Here is a 19,801-nt window from a genome sequence, read left to right on the forward strand (position 1 = left end):
GGGCAAGAGTAGGATTTTTGTGTGTGCTGTTGTCTGCCTGTTCTGGTCTCTGGGATGACGTCCCTAGTCCACCTGGCCGCTCTTTTCCTTGCTGGCATTGGTGGCTAAAGTCTGTGGACATTGAACCGTCCGTCTTTTTCTATTTCTCACTCTTTCTCTCTGGGCTAGCTTAGATCCCAGATGGCTTGCTTGGGATAACTCAGCCTCATTTCCACTCCCATAAATACTGTGGACCCCACAGAAGACTTCTGTGATTCCCATTCAGCCCCAGCTCCAGTGTTCAGCTCTGCAGCTCCTGTTAGTAACCCCCTCTGCAGACTCCCCACAGGATGCCAAAAGTGACTCAGAGTCTCCCTCTGCATAAGTGTGATGCCCCACCAGCGTGGGTGTGGTGGCCTCCAGGCAGATGAAAGGGCAGCCTGAGATGGTCAGTTTCAAGAGTTCTCATGAGGGATGGGGGCCCCTCTTATGCCTTTCCATCATTACTCTGATTTGTCTCATGTACTTCCCTCTGTCCGGGTCAGAGGGACTCTGCTGGCTTAAAGTCTGGGAAAGGGAAAACTGGGAAATACATTGGCTGTCTCTGCCATCCTGCTTTTCCCTTTTCTCTTGTTTTCTCATTCCTATAATTCCCCAGACTCTTCCCTATCTTCCGACTATTCATTCCAACCTTTGGTTAAGCCTTAACGAAAGGATATTTTTTTCTATACATTTGGAGAACTCTATAATGTGAAGTCTTCCAGGCCTGGACATTGGTATTCTAAAGTCCTCACAATTGTGAGTGGTTTGCAAGGCTGTTATCTTGCTGAAAAATCCTATTTTGCATATTAGAAGCTGATACTACTTTGTTCTTTGGTTAGCATTTTATTCTGAAACAAATTTTGATCTCACCTTGGGCAAATGACTGGTTACACACAGAAAGGGCAAAACTACGCATCATTTTGAAATGATTACCCCCTGTATACTTGATTTGAGTGGCACACTAAATTACTTCTTGTTTAAGACTCCTACCATCTCAATTTGGCCTTGGGTCTAAGCTGCAGTCAGTATTAAGGTCCTTTAAGGTGGCTCTTGGTACAGCTGTTTTATTCTAGTTTGTGCCTTTAGTATTAAACTTTGAAAAACCATTCTTGCTCTGCTTTCATATAATAGTTATACCTTCCTGGATCCCAGCAGTGTGTTCTTATTGTCCTGTTTTGTTTACCTATTCCATATTCACATTCTTCTAATTCTTGATTATATATTTAGTCACAAATTTATTGTTTGCCTTTATTCCTACTATAAATACATACTTGTCCTACTTCCTTGGTTTTGGCCATTTTTTTTTTTTTTTTGCTCTGATTCTTAGTACTTCAGTGTTCCAACATTACCTATTATTCAGGTACACATTAGTTAGGATGTTTTTAGTAGGTTGTACAAAATCCAACTCAGGTCAGACAATAAAAGCAATTTATTGGTTTACGCTTTTTTTTGAAAAGTCATGTTTCAGTAAAGGATTGATACAGCAATGTCATCATGCTTCTTACTGACTCTCAAATATGCCTTTTATGGTGTTGGTTTCATGCTAAACTGATTGTAGGAGCAGTACCAATAGCAACCTGGGCTAGATGCTTCCTCATTTCCAGTAATGGAAAAAGAGTTTCTTTCCTCCAAACCACTGAACAAAAGTCTTGGGCTTTACTTTATTTGGACAAACTCAAAACACATGCCCAACACTGGATCAATCACTGAGATCACTGAGAGTGGACGTGAGATTATTATAATTGTCATAGGCCAGTTAGATTCTGCCCCTAGACCTTGCAGTAGGATTGATCTACCCAAATCGTGTGGCCGTCACACAATGGGGGGTGGGAGAAGTGGATTCAGGGTTAACTGGAGTCATTTCTTAAAGTTTTCATGAGCTAATTATACTCACGTCTTCCCAACCCAATATTTACTGACCTCACTTTGATAGCATGAAGTCAGCCATAGCGGGAGTATTTACAACACAGAATTTGGCAATTATCACAAATAAGTTGTGTGTTTTTTTTTTTTTTCCTGGTGGGGAACTCACTTACCAATATACCTCTGATGATAGAAGGGACTCAATTTCATGTGTGTACGAGTAGGCAGTAGTCTCTTAACTAGTTTTCCTAACTTTCGGATTGCTCACCCCTACCCAAATAATAGCTTTGTTGAGATATAATTCACATGCCATAAAATCCACCCTGTAAAAGTATGCAAGTCAGTGATTTTTGTATATACATAGGATCATACAATCATCAGTTTTGGAACATTTTCATCACCCCCAAAAAAATTCCATATGCATTTTATTAGTCACATTTCTCAACAGATAGATAACCACTAGGATAGACAGAAAGAGAGAGGAGAGGGAGACAGATTGATTTATTTTAAGGAATTGGCTAATGCAATATGGAGGATGAGAAGTCCCACAACGTGCTGGCTGCAAGTTGGAAACCTAGGGAAGCTGGTGGCTGTAATTCATTCCAAGTCTGAAGGCCCGAGAACCACGTACCAAGAGCAGTATAAGATGAATGTCCCAGCTCAAGCTATCAGGCAGGAAGGGACTGAATTCTTTCTTCCACTGCCTTTTTCTTCTATTCAGGTCCTCAGTGGATTGGAAGATGCCCACCTACATTAGGGAGAGCAAATTGCTTTACTGACTGTGCAGATTCAAATGCTGATCTCGTCTAGAAACACCCTCACAGACACAACTCACAAATAATGCTTAGCAAATGCCTGGGTGCCCCGTGATCTATTGGCCACTGCACCCATTAACAGTCTCTCCTCATTCTCCCCCTCCCCCAGCTCCTCACAAAGTTAATTTCTATCTCTGTGGACATTCTTTAGAAGGAATCATACAATGTGTAGTTTTTTGGTTTAGTTTCCTTCACTTAGCATAATGTTTTCACGGTTCGTCTATGCTACAGCATGTGTCAGTATTTTGTTCACTTTATTACCAAATAATGTTTTTTCACTGTATGAATAGATCACATTTTGTTTATCCATACATCAGTTAATGATATGTGAATTCTTATTGTCATTCTAATTCTAATTACTGTTCTGGAATCTGATCATTTCTACCTTCAGTCGTCAATACCTTCTTGCTGCCAGAATCCTTTTCTTAAAACATCACATTTAATTGTTTCATCTACCTGATCAAAATAAATCATCCTCTCTGCCTAGGGGATGCTAGAGAAACATGTTGACCCTGAATTTGAAGCTCCCTTTAGTTTGACAGAAGCTGGTGTAGGAATGAGCAGACCCTGCCTCCCTTTGAGCAGGCAGGTTTGGCCAGTAATGCTCAAATTTCGTTGGAAGGGCCTCCACCAGACCAAAAACTAACATATGTGCCTCAGAGAAATTAGACACTGCCTCTGAAAAACAAAAGCCCAAACTATACAGAAAATAACATGGATATAATGTAGCTTTAGGATTTTGTGGTTTGTGTTTCTTTTCATCTCCTAATTATTAAGAATTTCATGAGGGTCCTGGAGGGATAATGAATGCATCTTACAGTCAGATAATTAGTTACAAGTCCTGGCTGAATTACTTAATATTGGCATTCCTTAAAATCTCTTTTTCTTGAGATTTTAAGCAATATCTTTTCCTATATGTAAAGTGGGAGTAATAATTCCTATGTCAGAGTCCTGCTATGGATTAAAAGACATAAACACTCACCTATTGTGCCCAACCCATGATAGGCACTCCGTAAATACATTGACCCCATACTTATTGTTATGCTTGAATAAATGGTTACATTTTCCAATTATTTTCAATAAAGCCAATCTAAGATTAGAACTATTTTGACGTTCTTTCATTGTTTTATAGTTCTGGTGATTTAATTTCAATATTGTGTTAGTGCTTTAAAATTAGCACCAATTTGAAGCAGAAATTAGATAGTGAGTTCAAGGGCTTTATGTCCCTTGTCTACCATTATCCTTGATGTAATCTGAGAGAATCAATATTCCCTTTTGCAAATGGTCAATGACAGTGTCTCATTTTATTACAACGGAAGTTTCTATGAAGTGCTTTAGGGATAAATACCTTAAACATTATACTGGGTTATCCTGAGGTAAATTTCTCAGAGGAATGAACCCTTGAGTTTGGCATTTACTGGCAAGTCACTTGATAGCAATTATGAAAGATACAACCCAAGATAATATTCTTTGGAATAATTATAACTTATATTCAGTTTAAAAAGATGTTGAATGATAGGTAAATTGTAATTGTTTTGGTCTTATGTAGATGATCATGAAATTTAAACTGTTCTTTGTGCCGTATATTTATGGTTTAGAAAAATTTTACATGTATAACAATTCATCTTTTTAGCTTTATAAATAAAAGAACTAGATTCTTCTTTCAGCATTAAAGTATTTGTAAATGAAACAATGGCCATATTTTCATTGAAGCATTTGTAACTTGAGATATTAAATTAATTGTGTGAAAATTAAACTTGGATCTTAATAAGATCAACTTTTAGAAATCACTCGTTTTTACGTATTTTGGTCATTCAATATTATTTCTCTTTCTCCCCCTCTCCCCCATAGGATTATCCTTGTCAAGATGATTATTCAATAGTCCACAGAAAATGCCGTTCTCAGTTCACAGATCTAGATGGTTCCAAAAGATTTGGCATCAACACTTGGCATGATGAAAGTGGGATTTATGCTAATTCATATATAAAACAAAAACTCTACCCATTAACTGGTGGTCCTATTGTCCCCTTTTTAAAATAATATATGGAATCAGATTCTCTAACTAATGAAAGAATAATGGATATAACAGTTGATTTGCTATCCTAATAAATGCAATGGAAATGGTGTTACTATAGTAGATTCCTTTAAAAACAATATCTTAAATATTCTAGGCCATCATGTATATATCCTTCTTCTCATAAAGCTACTCTGGTATTTCCCAGAGTTTAATGTGTATACCAGGGAAGGTGTACAACACAATTCTAGATGGTAATTGCTGGAATTTTCTTTTATTTATGGACTATGTATTTATTTTAAATTTTATTAGAAAAAAATGTATAAAGCTAGCCCAGTCAAGCTTATGTTTGCTTAGAATGGATAAATTTTTTAAAAAGTAACCCAACTTAAATTCCACTTTTAAGGGAATAAAAACATATATGGTACTCAGATTTGACATGAAAGTCAAATGGCTGAAGTTTGGGCAACACGGGAGAGAGAGAAAGAGAGAGAGAGAGAGTTGCAGTGGAGGTGGGGTGTGTATCTGTTTATAGACTTTGGTTTATCTATGCTGGCTAACTGCAGTGTGGATTCTTTATTCAGCATAGTGCTTTTCCTTATTTAAGACAATACTTTTTGAGCATATGCAATAGGAGAGATGTAGCCAGAATCTTAGTGAAACTTTAGGGTTTGATGGGAAAACTTTAGGGTTTGATGTCTGCATCTAATATTATATTTAGAAGAAATCTTAGCAGTTGTTTTGACTTAACATCCCATTTTACAGATGAGCAAACAGAAGCTCACAGAGATTTAAACAGGTTGCCCAGAGGTACATAGATAGCAGATTCTAATTGATTTTTGAAGTACCTTTGACCTTTTCTTTCTTTGGAGGGTGAGTTTAACTATTTGGTCAGCCTAGGATTAATTTGCTGTCATTATTTTCTTTAAAATGTAAATTCATGAAATAGCACTTATGATAAATGCTAATTTAGCATTGCCTCCAACTCTTGATCAGCAAATTATGGTGGAGACCATAAGCCTTGTGAGTGGAGAAATGATAACTAATAAAGAAAAAGAAAATGTGGATATGCCTGGTAAGCATTCATCAGCAGAATTTGACTATAATTTCTTGCTGCTTTAAAGTATGTGTTTGCATGTACACACAATATACATATATATATTATACATAAATATGTATATTATAAGCATAATGTTAATTCTTTTTCTTATTTTTAATTGAAGTATAGTTGATATACACTATTATATTAATTTCAGGTGTACAACTTAGTGATCTGACAATTATATACATTACAATATGCTCACTATGGTAAGTGTAGTTGCCATCTGTCACCATAAAGAGTTACTATAATATTTTTGGCTATATTCCCTATGTTATACTTGTCATCCTCTTAGCTTATTTATTTTAAGACTAGAAGTTTTACCTCTTTTATTTATTTTTTTTTAATTTTTTTTTTCAACATTTATTTATTTTTGGGACAGAGAGAGACAGAGCATGAAGGGGGGAGGGGCAGAAAGAGAGGGAGACACAGAATCGGAAACAGGCTCCAGGCTCTGAGCCATCAGCCCAGAGCCTGACGCGGGGCTCGAACTCACGGACCGCGAGATCGTGACCTGGCTGAAGTCGGACGCTTAACCGACTGCGCCACCCAGGCGCCCCACCTCTTTTATTTTTGAGAGAGAGAAAGAGAGAGCGCATGCACAAGTTGGGGAGGAGTAGAGAGAGAGAGGGAGACAGAATCCAAAGCAGGCTGCAGGCTCCGAGCTGTCAGCTCAGAGCCTGACGTGGGGCTCGAACCCACAAACCCTGAGATCATGACCTGAGCCAGAGTCAGAAGCTTAGCCAACTGAGCCACCCATGCGCCCCTGGAAGCTTGTACCTTTTAATCTCCTTCACTTATTTCACCTATTCTTCACTACTACCCTTCCCTCTGGCAACTACCAGTTTTTTCTCTGTATTTATGAGTCTTTTTCTGTTTGTTCATTTGTTTGGTTTTAGTTTCCACATATAAGTAAAATCGTATAGTATTTGCCTTTCTCTGTCTGACTTATTTAACTTAACGTAATACCCTCTAGTTCCATCCATGCTGTTATGAATGGCAAGATCTCATTTTTTTTTCATCGCCAAGTAAAAAAAGCCACTGAAAAAGAAAGGTGTACCACATCTTTATCTGTGCATCTATCAGTGGACGCTTAGGTTAGCTATTATAAATGATGCTGCAATAAACACAGGGGTGCATATATCTTTTTGAATTGGTGCTTTCATTTTCTTCAGATAAATACCCAGAAGTACAATTACTGGGTTAATAGTATTTCCAGTATTTGCATTTTTAATTTTTTGAGGAACCCGCATACTGTTTTCTATTGTAGCTGCACCAATTTACATTTCTACCAACAGTACAAAAGGGTTCCCTTTTCTCCATATCCTCACCAACACTTGTTATTTCTTATCTTTCTGATACTAGCCATTCTCACAGGTATGAGGTAATATTTCATTGTGATTTTGCTTTGCATTTCCTTGAGAATTAGTGATATTGAGCATCTTTTCCTCTTTCTCTTGGCCATTTGTATGTCTTCTTCAGAAAAAGACATGCCCCTCTGCCCATTTTTCAATCAGATTATGTGTTTTTTATGTTGAGTGGTAGAAGTTCTTTATATATTTTGGATACTAACCCCTTATTGGATATATCATTTGCAAATATCCTCTCTTATGCACTTGGTTGCTTTTTGTTTTGTTGATGGTTTCACTGTGCAAAAGTGAAACTTTTTTAGTTTCATGTAATCCCAAATGTTTATTTTTGCTTTTGTTTCCCTGACCTGAGGAGACAGATCCAGAAAAATATTACTAAGACTAGTGTTTAAGAGTTTACATATGCTGGGGGCGCCTGGGTGGCGCAGTCGGTTAAGCGTCCGACTTCAGCCAGGTCACGATCTCGCGGTCCGTGAGTTCGAGCCCCGCGTCGGGCCCTGGGCTGATGGCTCAGAGCCTGGAGCCTGTTTCTGATTCTGTGTCTCCCTCTCTCTCTGCCCCTCCCCCGTTCATGCTCTGTCTCTCTCTGTCCCAAAAATAAATAAATGTTGAAAAAAAAATTTTTTTTTTAAATAAAAAAAAAAAAAAAAAAAAAAAAAGAGTTTACATATGCCTATGTTTTCTCTTGGCAGTTTTTGTTTTCAGGTCTTACATGTAGGTCCTTAATCCATTTCGAGTTTATTTTTGTGTATGGTTTCATTCTGTTGCATTAAAATGTTAATTCTTTATATTTTGCCTATTGTAGTGGCTACCTGCCTAGGATTACCTTTACTTCCACCAACTATAAATTCAAGTTTAATCACCCTTAACACTCAGTAACATATCTAGGGTAGACAGCTGTTTGAAGTATGCAAATATAAATGAATAGCTACTCATCATTTGGTTTTCTTCCCTTTTTGTAAGGAAAAAGTCTTAATGGCCATATCATTATCTTTGAACAATGCCTGGTACCTAGAAAATAAGATTAATCTGCTTTAGCAGAAATTCTGTATTATCAGAATGACTAACATCACAGTTTGCATAATTGGCCTACGTGTACCATGAGGGATCCACGTAGAAACCTGCTTTGGGAGGAGCCTGGGTGGCTCAGTCAGTTAAGCATCCAACTTCGGACTCAGGTCACAGTCTCGCCATTCATGAGTTCGAGCCCTGCATTGGGCTCTGTGCTGACAGCTTGGAGCCTGGAGCCTGCTTCAGATTCTGTGTCTTCCTCTCTCTCTCTGTCCCTTCAGCACTCGTGGTCTGCCTCTGTCTCTGTTTCTCTCAAAATTAAACATTAAAAAAAATCCACTTTGGTTTGGTCTAGAAGGAGAATAAGAGATTATATTTGAACTAGTGAAGTAAAATGGCACACTGAAGTAAAGAATAAAGCAGAGATTTGCTCCATTCCAAATATTCACTTGCCATCCATTAGTGAATGAGTGAATGTTGGACTGAATGAACTTTACAATATTACTCTGAAACCCAGGTCTTATAGGTGCAAGTATTTTGTATTGCTTTGGATTTCTTTAGATAACTGCTTCAGTGGTTTATCTTGTTAGTATCAAAGACCATATGAAACAAGAAAAATTGGAGCTTTGATTTGATCATTGGAAATGTCTTCTTTAGAAAGTAACCACACAGCCTATTTATTTCCACATGCATACTTTATAGGATTTCACCCAAGGCACCAAAATAACAACTATCTCTTGTGTGTTGTGTATATTTATATTGTGTGTGTGTATGTGTGTGTATCTATCTATCTATCTATCTACACACACACACACACACACACACACACACAAATTTGTTCCATAGCTTCCTTTTGGCCCTTGTGTCTGTTCTGTCAGACCTGTTGGTGTGAGCCCACCATGGCAGATGCAGACTGCTGTGGGGAGTGTGGGAGATTGGTTGGGCAAATCCTAAGTAGATCTACTGCAGTGGTGGTTCTTTTTTTTTTTAATTGTCAATTTACCTAACATACGGTGTAGTCTTGGCTTTAGGAGTAGATTGCCATGATTCATCACTTACATACAACACCCTTTGCTCATCCCAACAAGCGCCCTCCTCAATACCCATCACCCACCACCCCCATCAACCCTCAGTTTGTTAAAGAGTCTCTTATATTGGGGCGCCTGGGTGGCGCAGTCGGTTAAGCGTCCGACTTCAGCCAGGTCACGATCTCGCGGTCCGTGAGTTCGAGCCCCGCGTCAGGCTCTGGGCTGATGGCTCAGAGCCTGGAGCCTGTTTCTGATTCTGTGTCTCCCTCTCTCTCTGCCCCTCCCCCGTTCATGCTCTGTCTCTCTCTGTCCCAAAAATAAATAAACGTTGAAAAAAAAAAAAAAAAGAGAGTCTCTTATGGTTTGCCTCCCTCTCTGTAACTTATTTTTCTTTTCCTTCTGCTATGGTCTTCTGTTAAGTTTCTTAAATTCCCCATATGAATGAAATCATATGATATCTGTCTTTCTCTGACTGACTGACTTCATCTAGCATAATACCCTCCAGTTCCATCCACATTGCTGCAAATGGCAAGATTTCATTCTTTTTTATTTCTGAGTAGTATTCTAGTGTGTGTGTGTGTGTGTGTGTGTGTGTGTGTGTGTACACACACCACATCTTCTTTAGCCATTCATCAGTTGATGGACATTTGGGCTCTTTCCATAAATTGACTATTGTTGATAGTGCTGCTATAAACATTGGGGTACCTGTACCCCTTCGAATCACCACTCCTGTATCCTTTGGATAATTCCCATAATGGTGGTTCTTGAGTTAAATTTGGCTTACAGGTAAGTTTTGTATGGTCTTCATGATGTTTTTTTTTTTTCATTAATTAAAAGAAATCAAGGCAAATTATATAAATTAGGACATTTTACTTAAATGTCTGGATTTCCATGCCCTTGACAAATTGGCAGATCTGGCAGCAGAAGGCCTCATTTTAATACAGCAACAATCAGCAGGGGGGAAAGCATTCTTTTTTTTTTTTTTTTTTTAATTTTTTTTTTCAACGTTTATTTATTTTTTTGGGACAGAGAGAGACAGAGCATGAACGGGGGAGGGGCAGAGAGAGAGGGAGACACAGAATCGGAAACAGGCTCCAGGCTCTGAGCCATCAGCCCAGAGCCTGACGCGGGGCTCGAACTCACGGACCGCGAGATTGTGACCTGGCTGAAGTCGGACGCTTAACCGACTGCGCCACCCAGGCGCCCCAAGGGAAAGCATTCTTTTGATGGGGGCTAAGATCATCATTTTGCTGCAGTTCTTACCTGGTACACTTCACTCATTTATGGAGGCCTTGTAACCCTTTACCTAAGGAGGGGCAGGACAAACATGAAATAATTAAGTTTTGTAGCGGAGGGGAATGGATAGCAGAAAAATGGCAAAACTGGCAGCTTCATGGTTACTAAGGTTAGGTTAGTAAAGGTAGAGACTGAATCCTAGTAGAAGGGACATAGCAAATCTGGTTGAGTTCGAATAGGAGTCAAGATCCCAGGGTATGTGATGAAGAAAATAGAGATGGGGAGTCAGCCAGGGGCTTCACTTCAGAAGTACAGAGGAACCTCAAATCCACTGGATTATACTAGAAATCCATTTGGCAGTGAGGGAGGAAGTAAGCATACTAGACCCAACCCCTGGGATATGGAGATGGCAGATGAAGATAAGTAGGGCCTGGCCAGCTTACTGGTTTACTTAGAAAGGAAAGCCCTGGATAACAGTGTTCCAGAAGTATAGGGAAACTCCAGATTCATAAGACCCCAGGCAGGAATGGGAAGATACTTTCTCAAAGCTGTGTTGACCAGCAGCTGACTTTATTTCAGCGACAGTGGTGGGCAATTTGCCAAGAACTGGAAGCCCACTCCCAAATAGCTGAGGTGGGACAAACATGAGGCAGCCATTATATGTGAAAGTGGAAAACCCAAAATCTCACACAGTAAATTAGTGTTCCCAATTAAGATCATAAGCTTTATAACATTTTCGTAAGCTTTTATTGAGATATGATTCTGAACCATCAACTTCACCCTTGTAAAGTGTATGATTCAATGCTTTTTGGTATTTTCACAGAGTTGTGCTCCCATCACCACAATCAATTTTAGAACATTTTCATCACACCTAAAAGAAATTCCATATCCATTAGCTGTTATTCCCCATTCCCTCCCAAGCTCTCAGTCCTAAGCAACCACTAATCTACTTTCTTTCTCTATAGATTTGCCTATTCTGAATATTTTATATAAGTGAAATCATACACTGTGTGGTCTTTGTGACTAACTAGTTTCTTTCACTTAACATAATGTTTTCAAGCTTCATCTATGTTGAATGAAGTTGTCAGTACTCATAAAGATATACTACAATGTATCCATTCATCAGTTGATAGACATTGGGTTACTTCTACCTTTTAGCTGTTATGAATAATGGTGCTGTGAATATTCGTGTATGAGTTTTTGGGTGAATGTATGTTTCCATTTCTCTTGGGTATATACCCAGGAGGGGAACTGCTGTGTCATATGGGAACTCTGTTTAATCTTTTGAGGAACTGCCGAATTATTTCCTAATGTAGCTTTACCATTTTACATTTTCACTAGCAGTGCATAAGGGCTCCAATTTTTCCATATCCTTACCAACATCTGTTGTCTTCCATTGTTTTGATCATAGCCATTCTAGTTGGTGAGAAGTGGGGTCTCATTGCAGTTTTCCTTTGTATTCCCCTAGTGGCCAATGCTGTTGAACATCTTTCCATGTGCTTATTGGCTATTTGTATATCTTCTTTGGAGAAATCTTAATTCATATCCATTTTCCATTTTTAACTGGGTTATTTATCTTTCAAGATCATAACATTTTGTAACATAATTTTTTTTAAAATGGTACACATAATCTAAAAAAAAAAAAAAGATTTTCATTCTGAACTTGAGAAGCAGCCTGGAAGATTTCATTTAGAATCAAATATTGGAATTTCTGTTACAAAGTGACAATATTTGAAAATGAAGAGAATCCTGGAAAATTTTGGAGGTAGGCACTGTCGTGTGAAGATTTAGAATGCACGGGTGTGTGTTTAACCAGTGTTTTTGATAATGTTGATACAGTAAGTCAAAGTAATACTGAGATTATTTGCGAAATGCTATGGAAATGTATTCTTTTTTTTATTAAACATTTTTAAAAATATAATTTATTGTCAAGTTAGCTAGCATACAGCGTATAAAGTGTGCTCTTGGCTTTGGGAGTAGATTCCCATGATTCATTGCTTACATACAACACACAGTGCTCATCCCAACAAGTGTCCCCCTCAATGCCCATTACCCATTTTCCCCGCTCTCCACCCTTTCCACCCTCAGTTTGTATTTAAGAGTCTTTTATGGTTTGCCTCCCTCTCTGTAACTATATATTTTTTTTCTTTCCCTTCTCCCATGGTCATCTGTTAAGTTTCTCAACTTCCACATATGAGTGAAAACATATGATATCTGTCTTTCTCTGACTGACTTACTTCACTTAGCCTAATACCCTCCAGTTCCATCCACATTGCTACAAATGGCAGGATTCCGTCCTTTCTCATTGCCAAGTAGTATTCCATTGTATATATAAACCACATCTTCTTCATCCATTTATCAGTTGATGGACATTTGGGCTCTTTCCATAATTTGGCTATTGTTGGTAGCGCTGCTATAAACATTGGGGCACATGTACCCCTATGAATCAGCACTCCTGTATCCTTTGGATAAATTCCTAATAGTTCTATTGCTAGGTCATAGGGTAATTCTATTTTTAGTCTTTTGAGAGACCTCAACACTGTTTTCCAGAGTGGCTGCACCAGTTTGCATTCCCACCAACAATTCTTTTTCCATGTTGTCGCCAACATCTGTTGTTTCCTGAGTTGTTAATTTTAGCTACTCTGATTGGTGTGAGGTGGTATGTTAATGTAGTCTTGATTTGTATTTTGTAGAAATGTATTCTTTAATTTTTTTATTACATATTTCTACTTTTCACCTATCAGGATAGTAACTTAGGCTTGCTGTCTAGGAATCAAACTCATCTCATTTTCCAGCACTCTTCCCTCATACTAAAATCTCCCCTCTAAGCAGTGGATCTTAATCTGTTGTGTTCATGAGCACCTTTGACAGTCTAAAGAAATCCAGACCTTTTACCCTGTAAAAGTTACAAATATTTCTGTGAAGAGAACATTGGGAAACATTCTGACGTCATAAGTAATGAAGCTTTCCTCTGGAAGATGATGAAATAAATTGTGAATGTTTAGCAAGCTACTATTAAGGTCTGTGTGTCCATTTCTAGAAGACAAAGTATACATGTATGTACACACACACAATGTATTTTTGTAGGGCAACCACAAAAGAGAATATGTAATTTTATCAACTAGCATTTGCTAACCATGTGGTCTCCTGGGTGGTCTCTCTAGTCTGGGTGGCAACAACTGGGGCTGGATGGTCTGGGATGGTCTCACTCACCTGACTGTCTCTTGGCTCAGAGTGAGCTGGAGGTCAGGGATGCCCTTGCTGGGGGTCATTCATCACGAGGCGGAGAGGCTGAGCAGCAGACTGGGCTTGTTCACATGGTGATGGCGAAGTCCCCAAGAGCAGCATGTGGGGAAGCCTCTGTGCACAAGGCTTTTCAAACATCTGCCTGTGTCGTATTTACTACAGCCCGGCTGGAGCACGTCCTGGGGCCATCCCAGAGTCGTAGGTGGGTTCTCCCAAAGAGTGTGGATAAGAGGGGGTAGTTTGGTCCATTTGTACAGTCTACCAGAGTACTGTTGTACTCTTGTGAGAAGTCCTTTTCTGTACAGAAATTGTGCCTCTTCCCTTTAGTATTTCTTTTTTTTTTTTAATTTTTAATGTTTATTTATTATTGAGAGAGAGAGAAAGACAGGGTGTGAGCACAGGGGAGGGGCAGAGAGAGAGGGAGACATATAATCCAAAGCAGGATCCAGGCCCTGAGCTGTGAGCACAGAGCCCGACGTGGAGCTTGAACCCACAAACTCTGAGATCATGACCTGAGCTGAAGTCAGATACTTAACCAACTGAGCCACCTAGGCTATCTCCCCATTTGGTACTTCTATTAGAGAAACAGAGAGACCTTTTCCATTTGTCTTAAGTTGGTAACATAATTTGGTGGCTTTTTTTTGTTGTTGGTTTTTATGTTTTTATTTTTGTTTTTTTGTCACTTCAGACCCTTGCTCCTGTCATTGACAGTCCTCACAATGCTTATGGGTTGGTATAACTCTTCCAGGCCCACTCCTAAGACAAAGTGAACGCTCCAATCAGGGTTCACTGGATAGCTGAGATAGCTAGCTGAGAACTGTGAAGTTTCTTCTTTGGTAGACAGCTGGAAGGAAATAGCAAGTAGAGAATAAAGGAACACGAAAAATAACCTGTTGACTTCTATCTCCTACTGTCCTAGAACTATCTCATTGCAATGAAAGGATCAAAGCAGTTGGCACATTGTAGGATAGCGTCATCCACCCAAAATACTTCATACCTTTCCAGGAGCTTTATGGATACCCCGGAACCCAGTCATCCAGGGTTGGAAGTTGGAGAAGGCAACAGTTACATGGGAGAGGAACATGACCTGAGTTTTCTAGAGGTTAAGGTCAGGGGCCAGACATAGTATAGGATTTCCAGGTCTAGAGTCAGCTAACAGGGTTGAGAACAAACATGTGCCAGTGCTTTTAGTATATTTACATGATTCCATCATCACAACAACTTAATGGATGTTGTATACGTGTGTGTACATGAATGTGTGTGTGTGTGTATGAATGTGTGTGTGTATGATTATCATTACTTCTGTTTGGCATTTAAGCTTCCAATTGGTGAAGTGACTTTTGGAATTAGAACCAAGACCCCTAAAAATAAGCCTAGAACTTTCTTTAGATGCTCACTGTTAAGACAAATATGATTCAACTCTTAGTGATTAAGGAAATACTGTTCATTTAGCCTGTGACTTTTCAGTGGCCCATATTCTGGGCAGTTTGCCAAGTGGTCACACAATCCATGTCCCACCGATTCTCCCAACAGAAAATCAGCTCTGTACTTCCATAGCCTGACCACTTTCTACCTGGTATTGTATGGATGTGCAGCCTTGTTTTCCCATATTATTCATTGGCCATTGTTTTTATGAATCAGAGTTAAAGTGTGAGAGAAGTAAGCATGCTATGGACTCAGAGAGGCTCAAAACATAAAATTGTGACTTTTTTTTTTTTTTTTTTTTTTTTTACTGTTTTGAAAAATATGCTTATCCCCAATGAAATAGTCCCTAATTCTCTTCCCAAGTCTGGAATTGGTTGCTTCCTCCACCATTTGTGACTTTTGTATGAGTCTCTCATGGCACTCACCTGATTATCTTATGGCCATTTCACAAGGGTTCTTGAAGAGTAGGGATCATTTCTACTCGTCTGGGGGCCACGTATTTCTAAAGCACAGTGGGCACTCGGAAGTGCTGAAGGAATTCGCATAAAGACCCCTGTCATAATCCTATGCCGTTAGGAATGAGTGCATGGGTAACTGATAATTGCAATCCATGGAATCGGAACAGCTTTGGCTAGAAGGATTCAGATAATTAGCATGTTTGTATTACCAAGGGCTTCAGTGGTAATCTTGGGAAATGGGAGGAGTTGGCAAAATTGGCCTAAGAAAGTTTCATGCACCGAGGGCAAGACAGTTTGCCAGAGCTTCGATCAGTCCGACTGCAGTCATTCTTGCAGTAAAACACTGTTCGTCTGTAAGCCAGAGCACCAATCAGAACAAACACTGCTCCTGTGGCAGGTAAAAGTTGAATGCTATCATGTGATAGGCACGATACAGGCAGCTGCTGAGCCTGAGGGCTGAAAAGATGGTGTGGAAGAGGGGCTGAGAGGAAAATTGTTTTAAGGAAATGCTGCACCAAAGAAAAAGCAGTGTGCACACTGCCTTTCTGTGGTCCACAACCACTGTTACACATTCAGTTATCTAAAGTGTAACTGCCCACAGAAGCTATAAACTTGGAGGACAGTGGAGCTGAATTGGATGTTTGAGACGTAATGTTTAAAGTGGTATAATTTGCCTCTTTGTGTTTGCCTCAAGCCTCCTCACTTAAATTTCTTAGTACGGAAAATGAAATTGTTCTGTAAGTTCGCTAAAGGTTACTGGCGACAACTCATTTCCCTGCTCACGGTGCCTTGTCTTTATTTTATGGGCTTGAAAAATATTTATGAATAAGTGACAGAGTTTTGTCATTTTTGTATTCCCCTGAACACAAACACCACGTGGTTCTTACAAGTCACTTTCCTATCACAGACTGGGAACGGACAGCAGCCGTCTCAGAGAAGTAAAACAAGCTCTCTCCCCCCAAGAAAGCTGCAATATATAATCAAAATGAGGTATGGGAATGACATTCAAGTTTGACTTCTTCACAGTGTGCCTATTTACAGCACATGGATGACTAAGAATTAACCATGGAATAGGTATTCTACTGAGCTGCAATTCAAAGAAAAAAATTACACAGGGGGCGCCTGGGTGGCTCCGTGGGTTGAGCATCTGACCTCTGGCTCAAGTCATGATCTCATGGTTGGTGAGTTCGAGCCCCTGTGGAGTTTGCTGCTGTCAGCACAGAGCCTGCTTTGGATCCTCTGTCTCCCTCTCTCTGCACCTCCCTTCCTCATGTGCGGACTCTCACTCTCTCAAAAATAAATAAAACATTAAAAAAAGAAAAAAAATACTAATGATAGGTGCCAATTCCCATCTTCCAGGTAAAACTGTTATTTTAAAACTCATATCCTCTTTTGGAAAGCTTAATTTATATTACCAGTACCCAGATCTTAGAAAATACAGAAGCTGGCCAAATAGTGAAATTTGAAACAGAAAAGGTATGCTGTCTGCAGTCTTGGTGTACAGCAATGAGATGTATTTGTAGAAAAAAAATGCTCCCCTACCTGGGAAACTTTTTCAGAATGCAATTAGAGTGATGTTATTATAGGCATACATTAGTTCACATACTTTTGCCTGCAAGAAACAAAATTATTAAACTGATTTAAACAATAAGCACATTTATGATCTCACCTAACAAGAAGTCCAAGGGTAGGGCAGGTCCCTAGTCTGCTAACATCCAGCCTCTGCACGTATCTTGCCTCTGCCTTCCTCACACTGGCTGCATTGTGGTTGAAGCTGTTGTAGCTGTCATGTCCAGACATGAGGATGTCCAGAGGAAAAAGAATGATTGTCTCTCCTTGAGTGCATTTCTCAGGAGTTGGGAAAGCTTCCCCAGACGTCTCTATCATGCAATCTCAGTGGCCAGAATTGGGTTACATGTACATTCCTGAAACCCAGCAAGGGGAATGCCATGATTAGGTTAGACAAACCAGAATCTTCTCCTGAGCTTCATGCAAATGGGGATAGCTTCTTCTGGATTCCGTTGCTTGGTTACATCAGGCAAAGCAAGGTCCTGTCAGAAAGACAGAAGGAGGGAAACAGATGTTGGGCAGGTAGCCAACAGAGTCCGCCCAAGGGGTCACCTGGACCCTGGCTATCCCTTTTCTTTTCTTACACATATATGCTGTCATGGTACTCTGCCCAAGAAAAATGAGTTTCTCTTAAAAAGTCAAACTACCTTGAGCAAATTGTGTTTTGTTTATTTCCGTTATGGGGGCATGAGGATACATTATATCATGCAGCATGTGACACTCTACTTGAAAATCTCCATTCACTGTCTCTGCCCTCACACCTCTTCCTCTCCCCACTTTTCTTGTGTCATCCATTCACCCAAACTCTCACAAGTCTTCTCTCCCCCTTTCTATCTCAGGAATTGAACTCACCCTTACATGTGGGGAAGGTCTGCCTACTATTATTGATTTGAGGACCTGGAAGCCCAGCCTCCACCCTCATATTTATTATTCATTTACTCACTAATTGCAGAGAAAATAAATTTTCTTCATAACATTACATACAGAAAAGTCTTTAATACTCTTTATTCTCTTTGGAAGTGTAAATCACTTGAAAACTTGGTATTTTAACTAATATTAGGCAAAGGTTACTTGTGACCTTTCTCATGAGTGATTGTAATGGATCGGAGTGCTGAGACTGTATAGTGGCGGACTTTTGATCAATAATCATCAATAACTCCAGCCCTGACCTCTCTCCTGAGCTTGACTCTCACATATACTGCTCATCTGTACCAGACAGTAACGGAGCCTCACTATGTTCAAAATGAAATAATTTTCCATTGCAAACTTGTCCCTCCTGTTTCCTGCTGCTATTAACAGCACCATCCTCCTCCTCCCAACACTTGTCTGAAGTTTCTTCCTCCCTTGTTCTTCATATTAATCTAGCATTTCCCAAAACTGATCTGGGAGTATTGGCATTCCTTGAAGAAAGTGTTACAATCAACAGCAGCAACACGTTGAGAAGCAGGCTTATAAATACAAAGAACAAACTGGTGATTGCTAAAGGGGAGGGAGGATGGGCGAAATGGGTGAAGGGGACTAAGAGGTGCAAAATGTCATTATGAAATAAATAAGTCACAAGGGTGGAAAGTACAACATAGGATATATAGTCAATAACATTGCAATCATGTATGGTGACAGATGGTGACTGTATACTTACCTTGGTGAGCACTGAGTAATGTATAGAATAGTCAAATTAGGAGTGCCTGGGTGGCTCAATCAGTTGAGCCTCCGACTCTTGATTTCAGCTCACGTCATGATCTCATGGTTCGTGGGTTTGAGCCCTGTGTTGGGCTCTGTGCTGACACTGCAGAGCCTGCTTGGGGTTCTTGCTCTCTTTCTATTTCTCTTGCTCCCTCTCTCTCAAAATAAATAAATAAACATTTAAAAAAAAGGAATTGTCAAATCAATATGTTGTATACCTGAAACTAATATAGCATTGTATGTCAACTATACTTCAATAATTAATTAACTAATTAATTAATTAAAAATAAATTAAAAAGAGAAATGTTCTGTACTCAAATGTCTTCGGGGAATGCCGTATACCATATCCCTATCTTAGAGCATTATGATGCACATTAAAGACCCTGAAAACTTCTGTAGAACAGAAGGCAATTAAACCCTGTTTCATCTGGCATTTCCCAGATTTACTTCATCACACAATCATTTTTTCAGGGAATATCTGTTCATAGCTCATAGGATCTTAGTATTTCATGGAAAACAGGAGGGAAAACATTGATCTAAGCAATTTTTAAATCAAGATGAGGGACAAATTTAATATTTACTTAGTATTTAGTAAGTACCATATACTTTATAGGTGAAGTTGATCTTCTGTTAAATTTCAATGCTAGTAACAAGGGGGGAAGCCCAAGTACTTCTGTTAGTAGGCAGATATAGACAGAAATCCAACTTCATGATGACGACATAAAGTGCAGATGTACCTTAAATGTTATAGTAACTGGCATGTAAGTGTTCTACACTTTCTCCCTTATTTTTCTAGACAAAGGGTGATGGCTAACTCCTTTGTTGGTTCATAACCCTCCAGGAGCTTCCTTGGTGTAATCTAAAATGGGCCCCTCATAAGCAGAGGGCAAAGAGGGCAGGGTGAGACAGAAGAAAGAAGCATGCCATCCAGGTTGGTAGGTGACAGTTTTAATAACAGAAAAG

General features: G+C 39.4%; 1 protein-coding gene across 10 annotated transcripts in view; it reads left to right on the forward strand.

The window, feature by feature from the left end:
* MAMDC2 (MAM domain containing 2) overlaps positions 1 to 19,801 on the forward strand; it is a 403,751-nt gene that overhangs the window by 123,427 nt on the left and 260,523 nt on the right. For 3 of the 10 annotated variants that reach the window (XM_045468459.1, XM_045468457.1, XM_045468458.1), the window contains exon 6: positions 4,551 to 4,825. The exons of the other annotated variants lie outside the window; for them this stretch is intronic. In XM_045468459.1, coding sequence (XP_045324415.1) covers positions 4,551 to 4,739 — 189 coding nt within the window. In that variant the 3' untranslated portion in view covers positions 4,740 to 4,825. Of the gene's footprint in view, positions 1 to 4,550; positions 4,826 to 19,801 lie in introns of those variants that run through there. 10 annotated transcript variants of the gene reach the window in all.

The sequence above is a fragment of the Leopardus geoffroyi genome, chromosome D4, assembly GCF_018350155.1.
Source record: "Leopardus geoffroyi isolate Oge1 chromosome D4, O.geoffroyi_Oge1_pat1.0, whole genome shotgun sequence".
In the NCBI taxonomy this organism is placed as follows: Eukaryota; Metazoa; Chordata; class Mammalia; order Carnivora; family Felidae; genus Leopardus; species Leopardus geoffroyi.